Here is a 22,437-nt window from a genome sequence, read left to right as displayed (position 1 = left end):
GATGGTTTTCCCATTTGTGGTGCTGACATCAGCTCTGGCAGGTTCTGCACCTGTGTGTCAGCTGTGAGTTGTAACACTGCCATGACTCTCACATCCTATATGGCTCCATGCCAAATGGTGAGATCCAGTGAGATATTTGTTCCAGATAGTTGTCTAATACCATGTGAACTCACCTTCTTGAAGCCAGTCAAGCATCAGCTACATAAATGGTAGATCAGACTCTTAGCTGTTTAAGATTCAAGAAAAAGTATACTCACGTGCTTGACAAGTGCAACAAATTAAGCCATCATTTGTGGAGGTAGCCAGTGGATGGAAGACTATCTCTCTTGCAGGTTAAACTACCCTTTAAATTTAAAAAATATTTTAAAAGTATTGTGACATGTATTGTCATGTAATATGTGTAGATAAAACTGGAGAAGAAGCAGAGAAGCTGTGACGGACCAGTTGGTGTTGTGGTACAGTGGGCTAAGCTGCTGTCTCGATGCTGCCATCCCATGTCAGTACTGGGAGAACTGGGAGTACTGGGTCAATCCTGGCTACTTCACTTTCATCCAACTCTCTGCTAAAGCAAATGGGAAGACAGCTGGAGATTGCCCAATTTTGGTCCCCGAGCACCCATATGTGAGACCCAGATGCAGTTCCAGGCTCCTAGCTTTGGACTGGCAGAGCCCTGGCCACTGAGGCCATCTGAGTCATGGCCAACGGATGAAAAGACTCTATCTTCCAAGCTCTTTCTCTCTCTCTCTCTCTCTAGCTTTTGGAAACAATAGTCTTCTAAAAATGTGGAAGACAGATTCTAATATTTCCTTTTAATGTTTTTGTGACGGTATAACCATTTCTAGGAGTTATAGAATACATTATGCAAGGTTGGATTTTGGGGTTGAGAAGATTGCAATCAGTGTGTAGAAGAAAACTGTCAAGGAAAACAAATAAAAGACATCCATGAATGCAGATGTTAGGAGAATGAGGGCTCTGGGAAAAGGAGGAAGAGGCCTGAAATGGACGGGCCCTGGATCAGCCCGCATGGAAACCAGTTGCAATGGGCTGGACAAGACATCCGACACTCTTCAACTCTCATGTAGACAATTGTAATAAACTTCTAATTGTTCTTCCTTCTTATAGTTTTATGCTTTTCATTCATGTCTTTATGCTTCCTTAAAAATTTTCCTTCTAAGCCCTAGCATTGTGCTCAGCAGGTTAAAGCGGAAACTCCAACGCTGGCATTCCAACTTCCTGCTAATGTGCTTAAGTTCTTCCCAGCTAAGCAGTATATTTGTGAAATCAGAAGCTCTTGTGGAGTAGCATGAGTTGCACACAAAAGCTAAGGCAGCTCTTCCCATTGTCTTGTCTCTAAGTTGAAGAAACAGATTCTGGAATGAACACCAAAGGAGGTGAGAGGACTGTTGGGCCATGTTTCATCAATTGACTAGTAAAGTGGAAAGCTGAAGGAGCTGGGACACGCTGCAAAACCAAGAATGACTTTAGCATTTTGCATCTCAGAGAACAGAGCTTAGGTGAGGCTATTCTGGAAATTCCCAGAAATAGCTCAAGTGCCTTCCCAATGGCTGCAGGACTTGAAGCAGTAGAGAAAGTGAGAGCCTCCTGTCCACAATCACTCTTGCAGCAGTCTGCAGGTTGCCACAGTTTGAGAAGACACAACTTAGAGATGTGTTGCAGATCCTGCCACAAAGTTGGCACACAGGACTATGAGTTGAATAAGTAGTTGTCTAACGGCTATGGAGAATGTGAGAAACAGGCTTTGGGCTCTGGGCTATCAGGGGAGGTGCATGGAGGGGAGGGCGTGGTGTGAGCTTTGCAGGAAGCAGGAGAAACTGAAACCTCAGAATTCTTCCTGCAAGGTTTCATCTGGAAGTAGGTGCTACCTACTTGCACATCCATCTTGTATTGGCACAGCAGAATCTCTGCTTTATCAAAAGCTTTAACTTCCTCTTAGAGTCCCTAGAGTATATGCTGGAATATGCTGGAAGTGGGGAAAAGACTTTTCAGTAATTTACAGAACACACTCAGAAGGAGTATTGGCATGTGGAAATACCCGTGATGCCTAGTCATGGGTATTTAGTGAAGTCAGGTGGTAGTTCTGGTGGATGGCCATAAATAAGGACATTATCTCTCAGTATACTTTCTGTAATTTAAAATATTTTAGCTGTGGGAAATGTGATCAAACATGGGCATATATTAAATTAGTCCAGGGAACTGTATAACTGGGTAAAAATCATATTGCTTTCACCCAAAGTGTAGAGTTACAGCTATTAAATTTTCTGGACTACCCCAAGAATGTTCACAGTTTGCTGATTTTTACAACAATCTTCTAAAAACATATATCGTGTTTTCTTACTACTTAAATGCACAAAGGAGTCAGGAGTGGATTAATACTCTTTAATTTTAATTCTAGCCCATGTTCCACTAAGCTTTCAAGCCTTCAGAGGGTAGGGACCCATCAAATAATCAGTTCATGCACTCTGCACGTGGCTGTTGGACATCTGCTGCATGATAGCCAATGTTTGGTGCCCTTCAGTGGAGCCTAAACTTATCTGATTTTCAGAAATAGTACAAAACAATGACAGAACACTTTCTCCATGTTTTTCTAACCCTTCTCACTACATATGGTACTTACCAGGTGCTCTTCTGAGGACCTCCTGGGCAGGGATGTTAGCTTCCTCGTCTCACTCCGAGGTGACGGGGAGTGTAAGATAATGAAAATGTTGGTCTTACATCAGGGTGTGCAAGGATGCGGGGAGCAATGATCCTCAGACAGTTATCTGGCCCAGTGAGGGCTACGGTGACCCAATGCTTCTCACCGAGGGGATTCACAGCTTCTCAGTGGCTCCTGGGACACCACCTTGATGAGCTCCCTCAGCTCCTGAAATGATTGCTTCAACTCCACTGTGGGGTATCCAACTGCAATCATAGAGTAATAGTGTATCCGGCATACAGCTCTTCAGGGAGAGCTGGGGGTGTGAAGACCTAGAACCTGTTCGTAGGTTCCCAGGAGGGATTGTAACAAACCATTCCTCCTCAATTCCAATGGCTAGCTCCCAAACATCAGGTAATCTTTTCCAATGTGCACCGATTCTTACTTAGAGTGTCTGCTAAAGACAGTATTTGTCTTCTCTACCTAAAGCACTCTGTTAGCAACCCCATCCTTGGCCTGACAGTTGCCTATTCTGTCAGTGTTACCTAAGCTCAGAGGAATAAGATTTTGTCAAAGAAAGTGAGACAGTGGGCATGTGAACAGGATTCTCTGATCTCACCATATTCTCCTCCCCACTGAAGCTTTCAACCTAATACAACAGAAAAAAATGTCTTGTTAAAGGCTCAATTAACAGTCCAGCTAAGTCTGAGCAGCAGTGCGGATTTCTGGGTTTCCCAGCTATGTGGCTGTGGCTGGGGGAAACCCATGCTGTGCCAGACTTGCACCTGGACATCATAGCTCCCCATTTACCGCTGCTAGGATGGAGAGGAAGTTAGGCTTGTGGGTGGCCAACTAGTACCCGGCTTTGCCTTCTGTTCACCCAGTGGTGAGCTCTAGGGTGTTAAGGGTATGGAATTACTGCTTAGGGACATCCATGGATAAGGCCACTGTACATGTAGGTGAGGAATGAATCCTGAGGGACATCCAATGACAGGGCCACTGTACTTTCAGGTATCTGAGGAGACTGAGACCTGGTGGTTTGGAGGGGAGAGACCTAAAGATATGTATGGGTTAGACTGATGCACCAGCCCACATGGAAATCCTGGATTGAGCTTGTTAGCATGGAACATGGCTGATTACCACATGCCAGTGCACAAGCAAGCTATGGCTGGAGGCCTGTCTAGTATGGCTAGAATCCAGTACCTAACAGTTAAGTATTGGATAAGGGGGTGGGCCACATTAGACTGGGCCATGACACCAACCAGCACACAGAGAACCAAGTCTGGGGGTGGGTTCTGTGGGAGATATATAGGCCCAACCCTATGGAATTACAAGTCCCGCTGGTTAATTTGAAAGTTGGGGTGGTGATGGGCTGAGCTAGGCATGACCATGAAATTCACTGATGCTCACTGGCACTGGGGCTGGGAACAAGCGGGGCATGTCCAGGCTGTAGCACCCACATGAGCACCCTAAAACGGTGTAGGGCAGGTCAGGCCACACCAGCTCATACAAAGGCCAGGACAGATGGGGCAGGCCGTGTTGGGTAAGAGCCAAGATCTTACCGTGTTGGGTAAGATCTGGGTCTGGGAATGGCCCGCGTGGGGGGAACCTGGGAGACAGTCCTAGTGGGTCATAGCTCCTGTTGATGTGCACATGGTCCAGGCCTAGATGTTGGGCAGGCTGGGCAGGATAGCTCCATCTGTGAGCAAGTGTGTGTGAGTCGGTTTTTGGAAGGGGGCAAATAAGGCAGGGCTTAGCAAATCATAGCCCACTGGCAAGTGCAGAAACCAGGTTGGAGTGCAGGTCATGCGGGGCTACACTGTCATACCTACTGGTTTGTATGAGCCAGGGATGAAAGCAGATTTAGCATGGCCGGGTACCAGTACCTGCGACGAGAGTTAGGACTGGGGACCGAATGGGCCAGGGAAGGCTGTAGCATTCAAAGGTGAAGGCCAAGACAGCGGAGGGACTATGTCAAGCTAGGTCAGAGCAATCACTGGTACATGTGAGATATGTGGCTGTGAAAAGTTTTGGTTGGGGAGCTAAGGGAACACCATGGCTGGATTGTAGCTCCTCCTGGTGAGCAAGGGGGCCAGAGTGGGGATTGCATTCTGCTCTGCTCTGGCAATGGCTGTAGTCTCCCTTGGCATGGGCATGGAATTAGTCTGGGGTGTGCCAGACTGGGCTAGACTCCAGCGCCTACTGGTGATCGTGAGAACCAGAGTGGGTGTATGACAAGCTAGGCTTGGTTTCTGGTCTTACTTAACCATGGATGAGCTGTGTCTGGGTATGGAGCAGGCTTGGCTGGGCAATAGCACCCAACAATAAGAACTGGAATAGATGACAGTCAGTCAAAAAGGCTACTGTTCTTGCTAGGACAGGAGGTGAACTAAGTAGGACTGGCCCATGGATGCACCAGCATGCGCGAGATCTGGCATTGGAGAGGTTCTGATGGAGGAGCTTGGGAAATTCCTCTGTTGGGACATAGTCCCTGCAGGTCAGCACAAGAACCAAGAAAGGGAGGAGCCCAGACCAGGTGAAGTTATGATATCTCTGAGCTTACCTTTGGCTCAGGTCTGGAACAAGCCAGGATGGCCCAGTTCATATCACCTGCTGGCAAATCTGAGAGCCAGAACGGGGTGTGGGTCATGGCAGGTCAGCCTGCAACACCAGCCAGTTCACATTAGGACCAGGACTGGGGCAGGCTGGGCTGGACTAAGCTGTAGTCCCCACCAGTATGAGCTGGAACTGGGGGTGGACCAGGTCTGGCCAGGCTACAGCACCCACTGGCAAATATTGAGGAGAAGTGGGCCATGCCAGACTGGGCCACAGCACCTAATCAGCACACGTGGTACCCAGGGGAGAGCAAACAAAACCAGTATAGGGGCTGCAAGGAGCTCCACTGCTGGGCCACTATTCCCACTGGTGAGCATGAGAGCTGGGACTGGGGAAGACCAGGCTAGGCAGGGCTACAATATCTGTTGGCCTGCATGTAAGCTGGATCGGACAAGCCAGGCTAGGCAGACTATACCTACTGGTCATGCATAAGTCAGGGTGAGGGTGGGTTGGTGGATCTTTCCCACAGCATCAGCTTGCAGATGCTGACACAGGGGTAAACTCTGGCTAAACTGCAATACCACCTGGACAATGCAAGATCCAGGAATAGGAGTGAGTCCATTAGGGAAATATTGGCACTTCCCTCTTGGGTTGCCACTCTTGACTGGTGAGCATGAGAACCAGGACTGGGACAGGCATGGCTAGACAGACAGTGACACCTGGTGGCAGGTATGTGGGCTATATAGTGGTGCTGGTTGGGTTGAACTAGACTTCAATGCCCATCAACATGTGTGAGAGCTGAATGGGATGTGGGACAGACTGGATCAGTTTGCAATACACACTGGCAATCATGGGAACCAGAACAGGAAGCAAGACCTGGTGGAGATTATTGTGGGTGGCTCTGAGTAAACTACAACTCTCACTGGTTTGTGTGGGGGCCAATGTGCAGTGGGCAGGACCGGGCTGGACTGCAACAGCAATTAGTTTGCGTAGAAGACAGGGCTGGAGACAATTGACCCAGCGATTGCAACTAACAGTGTGTGCGTAGGCTGATTGAGGTGATGGACTGTGCTGGACCCTGTATTGGCATGCACACACAAGAATCAGGTCTGGGATCACCTTAGATGAAGTTTCTTTGGAGATCCCTCCAACTGAACTGCTGATCTTAGAACCCCAACCATGAAGAGACTGTCAGCCAGTGGACTCTGAATAGGTTTCATTGCAATTGGAACTGAGAGATTGCGGCAATCCAGAACTGATGAACTGTCGCAACTGTTTGAGCAGGGCCCTCGGAGCGCGCCTCCCGTTGGGGATCTGGGGTGGGTGGGAGGTTGGGTGGAGCTTTTCCCTTTGTTACTCCCCTAACCCCAGATACAGGGAAACATGATAATATTAGCGTGGAAACAATGGTATTACCCACTTTCACCCTGTAGCCCTTGACCCTTTGTACCCCAATCAACTAAGTAAGAATATTAAAAAACAATTTTTAAAAATTTTAAAAAAAAGAAAAAAAGTAGAGCAGTCAGAATGCAAACTAATGCCCATAAGGGATGCCAGCACCACAGGCAGAAGATGAGCCTGCTATACCATGGTGCTGGCTTCCACATTTTTTTAAATTTCAGTCAATGTTTCTATGATTTGTTCTGTGAACCCTGTCTTCACGTGGGTGTAACTTGGCCATGCCCCAGCTTGTATTCTGCTGCTTCCATTTGGAGGGTATCCCCAGAACCAGCTTAATCTCACACGTCCACCTGTTGAGGTGTACAACAGTGAAGAGCACAGAGAATAAAAATTTGATCAGCAGGGGAGGTGAGCTGAGAGGCAGATTCTTTCACATATTTTAGGAGAACATACATGACTGAGTGCTCAGTTACTTTATTCTGGTTGCAGAGTAATGTAGCCTGTACAAGGCCAATCTCCCGCTTCTCTGCTTCTGCTCTTGTACTCCACAAAGAACAATCTGAGAAAAATTAGAAGGAAACACTAGCTATAGGGGAGCAAAGATATTTCTTCTGATGCCTCGTCAGAAACCATGCAAATTAAGCGTAGAATTCTGTAACTTTCAAAATTATCCTCGAAAGTGAACAAAAATTGTAACTTTCTAAGTCAAAGAAATACTGAGGGAATTTGTAGCCAGTGGCCTTGTAAAAAGTAGGCATGCAAAAAGTAGAAGGAGATTGATATAGGTCACAAACTTAGCTCTGTACGAAGAAATGAAGAGTGAACACAAGCTTTTATTTTTCTTATCCGTGAAGTAAAGATAATCTTCTTAAACATAACAATAGCAGCGATATAATCTATTATCTAATACTGTGTGTAAGTAGACTGAATGATGATACAGGGACAGGAAGGAGGAGCTAGAAAGCTCGGCTAATATCAGCTACTTGCATTACCTGTGAAGTGATAATTATTTTGAAAATGGATTTGGACATCAGAGAATTGATATCATAACTCTAGGGCGATCAATAAAAAACTGAAAAATACAAAATTTTAAAAATCAGGATTGATATGTTAAGAAAGGAGAAAAGATAGAATCTACAATGCTACTAAGAAATGACAAAGGGCAGAACAAGAACAGGAGACAAGTGAAATGAACAATGGCAATGAACAGAAAACAGATAGCATCGACGCTGATCGAGCTGTATTAATCAGTCGAAACGTCAGTTGTCTGAATATACCAATTAAAAGACAAAGATCGTGAAAGTTAATCAAAAACAAGACCCAGCTGTATGTGGTCCAAAAGAAGTCGACTGTAACCATAAAGGCACTTCAGATTACAAGAAAAGGAATAAGGAAAGATACATTTTGCTAATACCAATCAAAGGAAAGTTGCAGTAACTCTTTTGATTTCAAACAGACTTTAACAAAACTTATCAGGGCTAATGAAGGGGCATTATATAATGATAAAGGCATGATGGTCATTCATATACGTGTAATTAGCATCCAATTATTAAAATATATGAGGGATAAAAACTTCTAGACATTCAAAGAGGAGTACACAATACAGTTGGGAAATTCAACCCCCTTTATTCACTGGATGTTGGGTACCCAGCATCCTCACGGATAGATCCTGAAGTCAGAAAACCAATACAGATATAACAGAGTTCAATGCGACTGCCAACAAATACGTACTTGATCTCTGCAGACTACTTCATTCACAGAGCAGGGTGTACGTTCTTTTCTAATTCACGTGGAACATTAACCTGGAACACATGCTAGGCCGTTAAACACACTTTCACAAAACAAAACAAAAAAATCATACAATGTCCTCAAAAAATATTAGAAATCAATTACACAATGCTACTTTGAAAGTCTTCAATACCTGGAGATTAAGTAAACTTTTAAATGACACCTGAATCAAAAAAAAATACCGCAGATGAATTTTAAAACATGCTTGAGCTAAGTGAAATCAAAATATGTGGGATGATAAGAGCAGGGCTCAGTAGGGAAATTTATGAACTGAATGCATTTTTAGAAAGAAGAAAGATTAAACTTCAGCAGCAAAGTTACAGCTTAAATAACTGGAAAAAGAACAAATTAAATCCAAAGTCAGACATAGAAAAGAAATCATAAATATCAGAGCAGAAATTAATGAAACTGAAAATAGGACACCAATAGATAAAAATCAGTGAAACGAAGAGCTGATTCTTTGAAAAGACTGATACAATCTGTATGCCTCTAGTCTGGCTCAGTAAGACCAAAAGGTGGTTGACAGAAGTCATGATATCTCACAGTGGATTTCTCTCTTGTTGGAAGAACTTGACAGGGAAGCTCTCTATTCTCTCTTTAAGAAGTTTACAACCTGGTCCAGCTGTAAACCACCGCAAACTCCCACATGGCAGATGTGTGGAATGAGTAGTCTAGGAGTTCGTCTGAGCTTCATCTTGATAGTCATCCAAGATCTCTCCAAAGGGATAAGTAGTTTATACAGCTGCAAGTTAGATTTTTTTTGTTATGTATTTTTTTTTCCTTTCTTGTTTTTTAAGTGCTTCCTTCAATGCATCCTGACAGTCTTTTTTTTTTTTTTTAACCATTCTTATATATTTTTTATGGTACTTGGTCACAGGGTTTTGTTTTTGTGATAGAGGAACTGATAGATCATTAAGGGTGCAGACAGTCACAAACACTGCATGCATCCCGTTGCATCTGTGAGGAGGCTTTTAAACCCACGAGTGTTAAATGGTTTTGAGCATCAATGTTTGCTGGATGCTTTGGGAAACACTAGAAATTTAAAAAATACATATCTTTCCCTGAAAGCTGGAGAACCCAAGTGTTTTCTCCTGTGTCTTTTAACCTTTTGAATTTCATCTTTCAAAAAAATATATCTGTTCATTGCATTTGCCTGTTTCTTGACAGCATTGCTTGTTTTATCATTGTTGAGTTTCTGGAATCTTTGTAGATGCTGGATGTTAGTCCCTGTCTGTTGTGCAGTGTGCAAAGATTTTCTCCTGTTCTGTTGGTTATCTCCTCACTTAATTGAATTCTTAGCTTGATGTAGTCCCATTTGTTCATTTTTGCTTTAAATGTATGATCTTTTAGTGTTTTTTTTTACTTTTTTCTAAAAGGTTTATTTATTTATTTTATTTGAAAGGCAGATTTCACAGAGAAGGAAAATCAGAGAGAGAGAGAGAGAGAGAGAGAGAGAGATCCTCCACCCACTGGTTCATTCCCCAAATGACTACAATGTAATCGGCTAATCTGAAACCAGGAGCTTCCTCTGGGACTCCACATGAATGCAGGGGTCCAAAGCCTGGGGCTATCTTTTGCTGTTTTTCTAACTCATAGGCAGGGAGCCGGATAGGAAGTGGAGCAGCTGGGACGCCAGCTATGGTCAATATGGGATGCCAGAGCTTACATGTAAAGGATTAGTTTGCAGTGCTAATACAGTGCTAATGCAGTGACCTCAGTGGTATCTCTTCTATGTTGTGTTTTGCAGAGTGTTTGCTATATTTCCTTCTAGTAATTTGATGGTGTTTGCATGTAGGCTGAGATCCCTGCTCCATTTAGAGCTGGGTTTTCTTTTCTTTTCTTTTCTTTTCTTTTCTTTTCTTTTCTTTTCTTTTCTTTTCTTTTCTTTTCTTTTCTTTTCTCTTTTCTTTTCTTTTCTTTTCTTTTCTTTTCTCTTCTTTCTTTCCTTCCTTCCTTCCTTCCTTCCTTTCTTCCTTCCTTCCTTCCTTCCTTCCTTCCTTCCTTCCATGCAGAGTCATTTCCAATGGAATGAAACGCACAATATCGCTAAGGCTTCCATTCTTGGTGCCCAGGGGATTAGCTGATCCTTTATTTAAGATTACAGGAACCAAGGATAGCATTGCAGCAGAGAATTCAGCTGCTGCTTGTGACACCAGCCCCCCATATCAGAGCACTGGTTCAAGTCCCAGCTACTCTGCTTCCAATCTAGCTTCTTGCTAATATGCCTGGGAGGACAGCAGGAGATGGAAGGAGTACCTGGTCTCCATCACACATGTGGGAGATCAGGATGGAATTTCTGGCTCCTGGCTGCAGCCTGGCCCAGACTGATCTGAAGCCAAAGAGCTTTTACCATGCTTTCCACATGGGTACAGGGGCCCAAGAACTCTATCCATCTTCTCACTGCCTTCCCAGGCCATAAACAGGGAGCTGGATCAGAAGTGGAGCAGCTGTGACTAGAACTGGTGCACATATAAGACCAACACTGCAGGAGGATTAGCTTGCTATGCGAAGATGCTGACCCCAGGGCTTTTGCAGCCTGTTGAAGAATGAGCCAAAAGATGGAAGATTTCTCTCTCTTTTTCATTATGCATCTCCCTCTCTCTGTTACTCTGCCTTTGAAATAAATATGTTTTAAAAATGTAGCTGCCAACGCCCTAGCGGCTAACGTCCTCACCTTGAATGTGCTGGGATCCCATATGGGCGCCAGTTCTAATCCCAGCAGCGCTGCTTCCTATATAGCTCCCTGCTTGTGGGCTGGGAAAAGTCGAGGACAGCCCAAAACCTTGGGACCCTGCACCCACGTGGGAGACCTGGAAGAGGCTCTGGATAGGCTCAGCTCCAACCGTTGCAGCCGCTCGGGAAGTGAATCAATGGACGGGAGATCTTCCTCTCTGTCTCTTCAGTGTGGCTTTTCCAAACGTGACTTTAACACCTTTATTTATCATTAAAAATTTTAAATGGTCTTTTGTATTATTTTATAACTTTTATTTGAAAGGGAGAGAGTGCAACATCCAGTGCTCACACACTTTTTGAAGGACCCATGTACGTACGATAATGTTATTCACTCAGATGCTTTGAAAGTGAGAGTAAAGTCAGATCAGCTGAACTCTTTTAATATTTGGTATTCTAGCTGCTTATTTTCATATCTGAAGTATTAAATTCTTAGTATGTTTGCTTTACATCCAAGGTATCTTTTTAAAATTATTTTCTTTATTAAATTATGAGACAAGGAGGACATTCCTGTTGTTGATGGAGATGAATTTCCTGTGCTCACAGGAACTTCACATTAGTAGCTCTATTTTTAACAACTCCATTCACGTGATCGTAAATTGATAACTGGGTAAAGAAAAGGTAATGTGTATGTATCGTGGAATACTACTCAGCCATAAAAAAGAATGAACTCTTGCCATTTGTAACTAAATGCATGTAACTGGAAACCATTATGCTTAGCAAAATAAACCAGTCCTCCGAAAGAAAAAAAAGCAAATATCTTATGTTTTTCTTGACCCGATGTAAGTAATACATAGAATACAAGAAATGTAATCTACGTGAACGAGATTAACATCATGGGATTTGATTATTATTATTTGATTATTATTTCCTAGGAATAGTCATTTTTTTCTACTTGCTGTGTGGTGACATCTTCATTTCATGTAGTATGAAGCCTGTACTTGCAAAGTGAATTGAGAGTATTTCATTGTAAACATTAGGGAAGAAAGGAAGGGAGGAAGGAAGGAAGGAAGAAGCTAGGAAGGAACCCCATTGCTGAGACGGAAAACCCGGCACCTTATCCGCTCGTCGACGGCCAGCTCCGCGGACTGCGGAGAGCACCTTCAGGCCGGCACTCCTGGAAGGGTCTGTTGGTTTATGCTCGCTGGGGAGAGTACTTCCCGTGTGCATGACGGCCATGCAACGCTGCATAGAGACAGCAGTTCTCTTGTGAAAGCCTTCATCCTGTGTCTCGTCTTGGCTGTGTCCCCACTGCTGTTTCCTAGCCTGGGCTGCTTCCCGGTGGAGAATCCCTTCTCTCCTTCGTCATCGCCCCCACCCTTGTCTGTGACGTCATCCTGCCTCTCTTCCTGCTAGGCGTGGAACATCAAGAGCCACCAAGGAGAGCTCCTTCCATCCTGGGTTAGACAGGCTTGGCTCAGGCTGTCCTGGGACTCAACTCCCGTCCCTCTGAATCCCAAGGTGAGGTATAGCTCTCCTGGGACTTTGACAGAAAGCTCAAGCAGTCGCTTATTCTCAGCTTTGAAAGATTCTGGGAGATTAAATTCTGCCATTTGAAAATGTCCGGCTCAACTCTTTAGTTTCCTGGTCTCTCTAACATAAAATAAACGTTTAAAAATGTACTTTTTGGGCCTGGCACTGTGGCCTAGTGGCTAAAGTCCTCACCTTGAATGCCCCGGGATCCCATATGGGCACTGGTTCTAATCCCAGCAGCTCCACTTCCCATCCAGCTCCCTGCTTGTGGCCTGGGAAAGCAGTCGAGGACTGCACAAAACTTTGGGACCCTGCACCCGCGTGGGAGACCCAGAAGAACTCCTGGCTCTTGATCAGCCACAGCACCGGCCGTTACGGTTGCTTGGGGAGTGAATCATCAGGCGGAAGATCTTCCTCTCTGTCTCTCTTCCTTTCTGTATATCTGACTTTACAATAAAAATAAAATAAATCTTTAAAAAAATGCACTTCTTGAATGAGACAATACACTGAGTTAGTGAGGTTAGAAGCTTATTTTCTGGAAAGAAAAAGCTAAGCAGTGAGAGGCGTCTGAGGCACTGTAGCCCCCCTCTTAGATATGGTTTTTGTTTGTTTGCTTGCTTGCTGCAGTTTCAACTATCTGTGGTCAATCAGGTCTGAAATAATTCAATAGGAAATTCCAGAAACAAAGAATTCGTAAGTTTCAAATAGCACACTGTTCTGAGCAGTGTGATGAGACTACCTGCTACCCTGTTCCTTCCTGTCTGGACAGGAATCACTCTGGTGTCCAGCATGTCCACACTGGATGTGTTGCCATCCACGGGTGACTCAATATGCCCGTCTCAGTTACTGAGCTTTAGTACCTCAGTGTTTGGAGTCAAATAATCCTTCTTTCACTTACTCATGGTCCTGAAATATGAGAGTAGGGGTGCTGACAATTGACATATGCCCAATAGCAGTCATGAAGAGCTGAAGGCTCTCGACTTTTCACCTTACCAATTGTAAAAGTTGTGGGCTCACTGCACGGAAAATGCTTAGTTACAGTAGAAAAAAGTCTCAAATTAGTGAGTGGGAGGCATGAACAGATTGTCAACAACATATGATACCTGAAGTCCGTGAACCTAAAGGAAGACTTCAGCAAGAAGATCCCTAGAGTGACTTGCTGCTGGAGAGGGATGGTTACATAGAATCAGAAAGAGACTTAGATTGAAAGCTGCCGAAGTTACCGGAGAGGCTGAAGCTGCCGATAAAGAGACTCCTGCACATTTCCGGCAGTGTTGTATGAGTTAATTATTGAGTAAAGACCGTGAGTAAGGCTAGCTACTATCCAGGGACTGGCACTGTGGTGTGCTGGCTCAAGCTGCCACTTGCAACACCAGCGTCTCATACTAGAGAACCAGTTGTAGTCCTTGCTGCACCACGTGTGGATCTATCCCCTTGCCAATGTGCTTGGGGAGGCGGTGGAAGATGGCCCAGGAGATGACACTTCTGCTAGCCACACGGAAGACTCAGATGCAGTTCCTGGCTCCCACTTTCGGGGCGTGAACCAGTGGGTGGAAGATTCCCCTCTCTCTCTCCAACTCCATCCTTCTAGCCCATTACTCTGCCTTTCAAATAAATGAATAAAGATTTAAAGGATTATCATTCAAAGCACTGCTTCAATTGTGGTGAACCTGGGCTATTCTGAAAGTGCCCAGTAGAGTCTACACTCAGCAACATGCAAAAAGGGACCCCAGGACGTAAAACCTGGGCATTCAGTGTGCTCTGGTACAATGAGTGTGGTACTACTGGAAGACGTACGCCTAAGCCTGATGCAGGCTACAGGGCCGAGAGCGAACACAGGCCCTCTCTGCCTGTTCTGGTAGCAAAACAGAAAGCTGGGGTGGTTCTCCCAGTGCTGCTTCCCAGACATGGAAAACACAAATTTGTAGGAGGAAAGGCTGGATCTGAAAGTCTTGTTTATCACGGACAGTGCACTTGGACATGATGCTTTTGTTTGCTGTGAGAATGTCCGTGTCCGGGTTGCATTGCTTCAGTCCTGTACCTGGGGTTGGTCCTGTCTGTGGCTTCAAGTTTCCACTGGAGGTCTGGGAGTACAACTCCCATTGGTAAAGAGATACCACTCCAAGAAGCTTTTATGTCCCCCAAATGATGATGTTAGCAATTGAGCTAACCATTATGAGTTAAAAGAAAATTCCAATAGATCGGTATTAAAATAACAAAGCTTTCTGTATTACACTAAAAATAATAGGGAGTCACTTAAAATTACTCAGTGTAAGTAGAGACAAAGTCATCGTGGAACTCAAAAGTTCACTAATCAATGCTCATTATTTTGTAATTATGTAAATAAATATTTGTTCTTTTTTCACTGTATTACCAGACTAATGTATTAACATTTCTTGTGATTATATATGAAATGTTCAAAGAAAAAAAAATTCAGTAAACCCTCATTGATTTTACCAGAGAATGATTTAATTCTATTTTTTTACTTTGTTTCCTAAGTAGCCTTTAGTACCTGCTATGTTACCTGTACACCCGGAAAATGCTTGGGCGTCTGCACCCACATGGAAAACCCGGCAGAAGCTCCTGGCTTCGGTCTGGGCCAGCCCTGGTCACTGCAGCTATTTGGAGAGTGAGTCAGCAGATGAAATCTGCTTCAATCCTCCCAGTCTCTCTCTGGAATTACCTTTGAAACAAAATATTTAAAGCAAATTCTCTTGCTAATGAAAAATTTTTAAGTAGCTTAAATTAAGTAGAATGGGAACTTAAACTTAGTATCAAAGGAAAAAAATCTTAATAATATGATTATCAAATGTTATGTTATTCCATCACTTTCTGATTTATTAAAAAATGCTTAGATATAACTGAAGTACAGCATATAGACATTGATGGATATTGTTAAGTTTGGTAACTTGTGACAAGTGCATCCCATGTGGAGCCAGCAACCAAATCACGCATCAGAACAGCTTCTCTTCCATCTGTCCTTCCAATCCCCACACCGCGGAGGAAAGATTCTTCTGACTTCCTTCACCACAGGTTAGTTTTACCTGGTTTTGTCTTTACGTAAGGGAAGTATACAGTGAGGCCTGGTTTGTGTCTGGCTTCTTTATATTGGCATTGCCTTTGCTGGAACCTTCCATGTTGCCATGGAAGGCTTATTTATTCTCATCACTGTGCAACGTTTTAAAACATGCCAAATTCATCCTTGGCTTATCCATAAGAAAGTCTTGGCTCTATGAGAACAGAGATTGCTCTTTGCTCCCATTCTAGTATAGTGAGCATCCAGAACAGTGCCTGGTAGAGTCTGGGTGCTGAGGGGTGGAGCTAATGACAGGTTTTGGCTGCCCTGTGGTCTCGGGTGCACTAGCTTTGGGCCAGAAGCCCTGATTATTGACTCTGCATTGAGTCCGGTGTGCTCCCCACAAGTCTCCTTAGTGCCCCTTTTACTTCCTTGTTTCTCAGAGTGTAAATCAGGGGATTCAGCAGAGGTGTCACCAGAGTGTAGAAGAGAGCAATGCTTTTGTTCACATCCTGTGAGTAACTGGAAGGAGGCTGGAGGTACATGGAGATGAGCGTGCCAAAGAAAATGATCACCACCAGGAGGTGAGAGCCACAGGTTCCAAAAGCTTTGCGCCGCCCCTGGGCTGACTTGATCTTCAGGACAGCCCGAGTGATGTGGCCATAGGACACAAGGATGAGCGAGAGGGGCACTACCAAGAAGAAGACGCTGACGGCAAAGAGTTCAGCCTCATTGACGGCAGTGCTGGTGCAGGCCAGCTTCAGCATCACGGGAACCTCACAGAAGAAATGGTCCACTCGGTTCCTCCCACACAGGGGTAGGGTCATGGTCAGTGTTGTCTGCACCACAGAATTGCCAAAACCTGTGAGCCAAGCAGTTACAACCAGCTGCAGGCAAAGCTGGGGGTGCATGATGACCATGTAATGGAGAGGGCGGCAGACAGCTGCATAGCGGTCGTAGGCCATGACCGACAAGAGGACACACTCTACTCCCCCAAGTCCCAGGGCAATGAAGAGCTGGGTCACACAGCCACCATAGGTAATGGTCTTGTCCCTCCCCTTGAAGTTGACCAGAGTCTGAGGGACAGTGCAAGTGGTCAAACAGAGATCCATGAAAGACAGGTTGGAGAGAAATACATACATAGGGGTGTGGAGACGAGGATCCACAACTGACAGAAGTATGATGGTGCCATTGCCTAGAACACTAAGAAAGTAGACGATCAGGATGACGGCAAAGAGAGCCGTCTCCAGTTGCGGTCTGTTGGAGAAGCCCAAGAGGACGAACCAGGAGAAGGTGCTGCTATTAACTCTTTCCATCGCCCTCCACCTTTTGGAATGGAGAGGCTTCTTAACTCTTTCCTTGCATATCTAATCCAAGTCCTGTTTCCAGGTGTGCATCAACAGAGCTGGAGATGTTTCAAGCCAGGGAAGGAAATACTGTGCCGGAGTGTCTTCCACGGTCTCAGCATCTCCTCTGCATTTTCTCACCGAGCTCCCCGAGACTGGCACCAACTCAGACCTATTGAAAACCTCAGGAAACTGAAGCTGAAGAAGGCCAATGCTTTTCCTAGGGTGAGTCACCCAATCAGTGGCAGAGGTAGCATTTCAGTAGACTTGACCACATGGCTTCTTCACTGCTAGGGATCATGCCTTTCCATGATTCATAGCCTAAATACAACTTGAGTTGCTCCAAATATTAGTTTTTCAGGGTAAATTGCAACTTGCTCTTCTCTGGATCCATCTACCTTGAGGTTTCTCAAAGAACTGAAATATTTCAGACTGACTCTCCTACTTCTGTTTTATTTAGAGCAAAATAGTTTCTAAAGGTGCTTAGCAAAGAAAACTCACTAATTTTATTCCTAGGGGAAAAACATATTGTAGTACGTAAACCAAGCTGGGGGTACTGGAGCCTGTATCTTGCTTGTTGATTGTAAATCTTCTATTGGATTATTTTAGAATTCTCCACATCCACACCTTACATTCCAGGAGGGCCAGTCCTGAGTAATCCTTGTCAGTACCACTTTAAGCAAAAACCTGGCCACCATCATTCCAATACCCAGCATTTCCCTTTTCCTCGCTTTGTAACTTTGTAACTTTTTTCTTCAGCGTAGGACAATTTATTTTTTCAGCTTGTCACTCTGCACTTCCTAAATTATCAACCTCACAAAATAATCATCTTTTCTGTTACAATTATTGAGCAGTTCTTAGATTGATCCTTCTGTCTCATCACACCATGAGGCAAGTTTTATAGCAAAAAAATAATTGCACAGAATACCATTTTACACTATCACCACAACTTGAACGGAGTAATATCCTTCATAACTTAGAAAATAGTCTGGAATAGGATAGCTTCTCAAATATTATTTGTTGGATGAATAAAAATATAGAAGGAGCTAACAACTATGAAAGGCAATAGACAATAAATGTAGTAGTTATGGAAGTGCATAACCTTAGAAGACAAAAATAAAGAACATTTTGAATAACAACAACTAAAAACTTGGAGCATCTCCCATTTTTAAAAAAATGAAAACTTTACTACTTTGATAATTGTGCAGTGTTTGGAAAAACCTAGCTTACTTTTAGCTTCCTCCGACACTTGAAAGATGGCAACAAGAACCAAGAATTGCATGGTCATGAATATTCAAACCTTAAGTTGTTTTCCTATGCTGTGGTTCTTTGTTTCTATTTTGTTGAGATGACTAGGTCTCATTGCAAGCTATTCAGAATCATTAAGCTGGCTTCATCAAATATTGTTAGTACTTCTTTTGGCTTCTTCCCTCTATCCTTGTGATTTGTTTTATGGATTTGCTCCAAGTAAGCTAAAATTTTATTTGAGAGGGGAGAAGGATGAAGGAGAAAGAAAGAGTGCTCTTATCTACTGATTCACTGCACAAATGTCCATGACAATCAGGACTAGGTTGGGCCAAAGTCAGAAGTTTGGAACTTAAGCGAAGTCTCACGTGCAGGGACCCAAGCACATGAGCTGCACATTCAGATGCACACTAGTGGGAAGCTAGAGTCCTGAATGGAGTCAAAACTCAAACCCAGGTTCTCCAAAACAGAATGCAGACATTCCAGGCGGAGGCTTAACCATTGCACCAGACCCTGCCCTTTTGCTTAGGCCTCAAGGGTCATTAAAAAGGGAGCTTGTCCAGCCCACCCTTGCTTCCTAGTTAAAACCATCTCTGAAGTCACTGAAATTCTTCATTAGTCAAGAATGTATTCATCAATGCTTCTGCTTTTCTTAGAATGTGATCTAGACCAAGGAAAGCATAAGAGACATGTACTATAACCACAAAAGTAGAATAAATTAGCATAGACCATTTTAACATAAATTTCGATAGAATTGTTTCAGGTTTCCCAAGACTATTATCACATACCATCAAAAGCCAGTGGCTTTAAGACTGCAGACACGTGTTGTCTCATAGTCCTGGAGAGCAGAAGTTCAAAGCCCAGGCGTTAGGCTCCCTTGAAGCCTGTGGAGAAGCCTTCCTTGTGTCTTCTTGGTTTCCTGTGTTCCCTAGCAATCCGTGGCCTTCCTCAATTCGCACCAGCAACACTTCCATCTCTGTCTCTGTAGTTACTCACTGTTAGCCTTGTGCGTGTCTGTCTCATTTGCATTTTTAGAAAGAAAACCAACACATTGGATTAGGGACCACCCACATTATACCTGTGGCCACAGCCTGATTACACATACAAAGACCTTTTTTTCAAATAAGGTCACATTCACAGACACAAAATTAGGATTTCAATGTATCTTTAGGGAGGATGCAATTCAACCCATTCCAACAGTTTAGCATAGTCATGCCAGGTACATTGGAATTATGCTTTATTATAAATGCCTGCTGCACAGTGTAAACTTCAGATGCAAGTGTTAGTCCTTTCCTACTGTAAATTCATAAAGGAGGTACAGTGTGATCACAACAATGGGTAGTGCTATTGTTGGTAACATTTTTATTCCTATTATTGCTGGTGATGGATACCTGGTAGAAGTTTACAATAGGAGGAAAAGCAGATGCCTCTACTTTGGCAGAACTATTCCGTGAGTACCTGTCCCTAAGGCAGATTGATGTTTTACACTTTACATATCTGATACATCAATGCACAATGCATATTCATAAGACATATTACTTACCTAGGTTTGAATAGAAAAGAAAAGACTTAGTTTCTTACAGGTCTCTAGAGGAGTATTCAGCAATTTATAGGTCATATTCCCCTTCCATTCTAGAACTTACTGTCAGAATACACATGCTGTAGATATCAGTAATCCAGGCAGCAAGAACAACTATTGGTGTCTAAGGAATCTGAAGCAAAAGTGCAAGCTCAGCTGGCCTGGGAACAATTGAGTGGATCATGGGCTAAGAATAGCTCTGTCTTCCTCCAAGCAATAAATAAATATCGGAGATATCCAACTATTTTCTGGAAGAAGCTGCATGATGTTGGATGGACCTCAGAGAAGGGTCTATGAAACTAGAAGCTTGTCATGTTATTGATGGGAAGACTATCATCATCAGGCAGACGGAGCCACGTCAACAAATACTGGTCCCCCAAAATGCATGATCAGTCATGAACAGGCAGTGAGCTTGGTCATGAAGTTATAGATAGACTCCTTGGTGGTAAATACAAGATCACATATAGAAGAGTGCTTTAAACATGCACTCTCACAACCTGAAAATCTTTGGAAATTGAATACTATCATAGACAAGGAAAGTAAAAATTGCTACTCAGTCTCTGTTAAAGGCAACGAGAATTCTTTTCAAACTTACTGTGAGTGTGATTTGTATTACCTTGGGATTTTCCTAGAAAGACTGCCCACTCACTTTACAAAGCATCTAAGTGCTCAAGAGGGACTACAGTAAGTGAGGGACACGTGTGGTCAACCATGACTGGAAAAAAGAAAGGATCTGTGAAATTTGTGTAATCTGCCCATGAATGAAAGGGCAAATGTTGCATCTGAGGGAGATTTTTATAATCCACAAAAATCAGGAGGTGCTTTAGGGACCAGGATGCTTGAGGACGTGCTTGTTTTTAGTGGCCCCAGGAGTGTCCTGCCCCATGTAACTCGTTAGTCTGAGTTCAGGCATGCAGCGTTTGGCCCCACTGGGGAGCAGCCAAAGCGGAAGGCTCTGGAGAGGCACCAACCCACAGTCAGTCAGTCTTGTCACCTGTTGTATTGACTATTGCATTACTCATATCTAGTTTCATGGATCCCAGTTTTTAAATCAGTCTTTGAATTCTTTCTTTTCAGAAATATTTCTTCCCACTTGAAAAAAGGACTGCCAAGCGTACGTTCCAGTGCTTTTATCGTTTTTATTAGCTTTTGCTTGTTCTATGAATCACTAAAAAAGCATGTTTCCAAATGTTTCCAATGGTGCTGTCAACTCCCTGACTTGATTACCTCGACAGCTTGTCACTCAGTCACACCTGATGTTTGCATCTCAAGATTTTATACCCCATTAGTTTTTTATACTGAGAAATATATTCTTGTGTACTGCATCAGAAAAATGAACACAGAATTAAACTTTCCTCCCCTCAAACTCTTCCAGCTCTCTTCCTTCAATAGTTTATCATATTTCTGATAAGACACAGAAATCCAGGGTTTTTTTTCCTTCCATCAAGCATACAAACTCTCTGTGTAATCTCCAATATTCTTCCCATCACATGAAGTGAACGAGTCAGCCACCATTCTACTTGATGTACGTTGACACCGAAGATCTTTCTTCCTTCAATAAACCATTATGTATTCACCCCCCTCTGTGGTTCTTGCTATTCTTTGGACTCCAGGTTCCCATTTTGTTTTCCCACTGGACACAAGTTTCCATGTTCAGATCTCCCAGAGTTGCATCCTTGTCTATCCTTGCTTCTTTCCCCACACTTGCCCTCAGATACCCTGCATTTCCATGGCTCTAACTACCATCTATGTATGACATGACGGATCTTCAGTTGAGACCTACGATTTAGATGCTTTTGTTAAAGTTCAATCCTAAGTAATTGGAATGTTGGCCAAACATACATGGGTTCTTTTTGAGTGCTGCCTGTATCCCTTGCTAGAATGTCGAGGCCTTCAGAACATGAGCTACTTCATCTTTCTATCCCTGGTGCTTAGTTTCATGTCCCACGCAGTCTAAGTATCAAAGCCTTCATGCTGAATGAATGTAAAGTTTATGAGCTGGGATTTCTTTTAAAGATTTATTTATTTTTATTACAAAGTCAGATATACAGAGAGGAGGAGAGACAGAGAGGAAGATCTTCCACCCGACGATTCACTCCCCAAGTGACCGCAACGGCTGGTGCTGTGCCGATCCGAAGCCAGGAACCAGGAACCTCTTCTGGGTCTCCCACGCAGGCACAGGGTCCCAAGGTTTTGGGCCGTCCTCGACTGCTTTCCCAGGCCACAAGCAGGGAGCTGGATGGGAAGTGGAACTGCTGGGATTAGAACCAGTGCTCATATGGGATCTGGGCATGTTCAAGGCGAGGACTTTAGCCGCTAGGCCGGAGCTGGGATTTTGAAAAACTGAATATAACGTCAAAGTAAACTCCACCTGTGGTGAATTGAAGTACATTCACCCACATCTACTTCTCTCTGTACATGCTGGAGTTTGTGTGTACCTGCTGCACAAGCGGATGTGGATTTATGAGATGAGACTCTGAAGGTAGCTGTAAGGAATCTTCCTACTACAGAATAGTGCTCACTTCCTCTCTGTCTCACACTTCTTCAGCAGCTCACCACCATCTTCAGAGTAAAGTGGGACCCCCAATGCCTGACAATACATCTCCCAATTTCTCTTATTTCACAGTCCAGCTCCTCCCTATGGTGCTCC

General features: G+C 43.8%; 2 protein-coding genes across 2 annotated transcripts in view; one reads left to right on the top strand and one right to left on the bottom strand.

The window, feature by feature from the left end:
- The window catches only part of LOC131481031 (histone H2B type 1-C/E/F/G/I), a 160,688-nt gene that overhangs the window by 50,983 nt on the left and 87,268 nt on the right, over positions 1-22,437 (top strand). The gene's annotated exons all lie outside the window — the stretch shown is intronic.
- Positions 15,986-16,933, bottom strand: LOC101529158 (putative olfactory receptor 2B8). Its single transcript, XM_004596529.2, has one exon. It carries the CDS (start codon positions 16,931-16,933, stop codon positions 15,986-15,988), a length of 948 nt encoding a protein of 315 aa, XP_004596586.2.

The sequence above is a fragment of the Ochotona princeps genome, chromosome 1, assembly GCF_030435755.1.
Source record: "Ochotona princeps isolate mOchPri1 chromosome 1, mOchPri1.hap1, whole genome shotgun sequence".
NCBI classification, from domain to species: Eukaryota; Metazoa; Chordata; class Mammalia; order Lagomorpha; family Ochotonidae; genus Ochotona; species Ochotona princeps.
The sequence above is the reverse complement of the archived record's forward strand: the minus strand, read 5'-3'. Positions and strand labels throughout refer to the sequence as shown.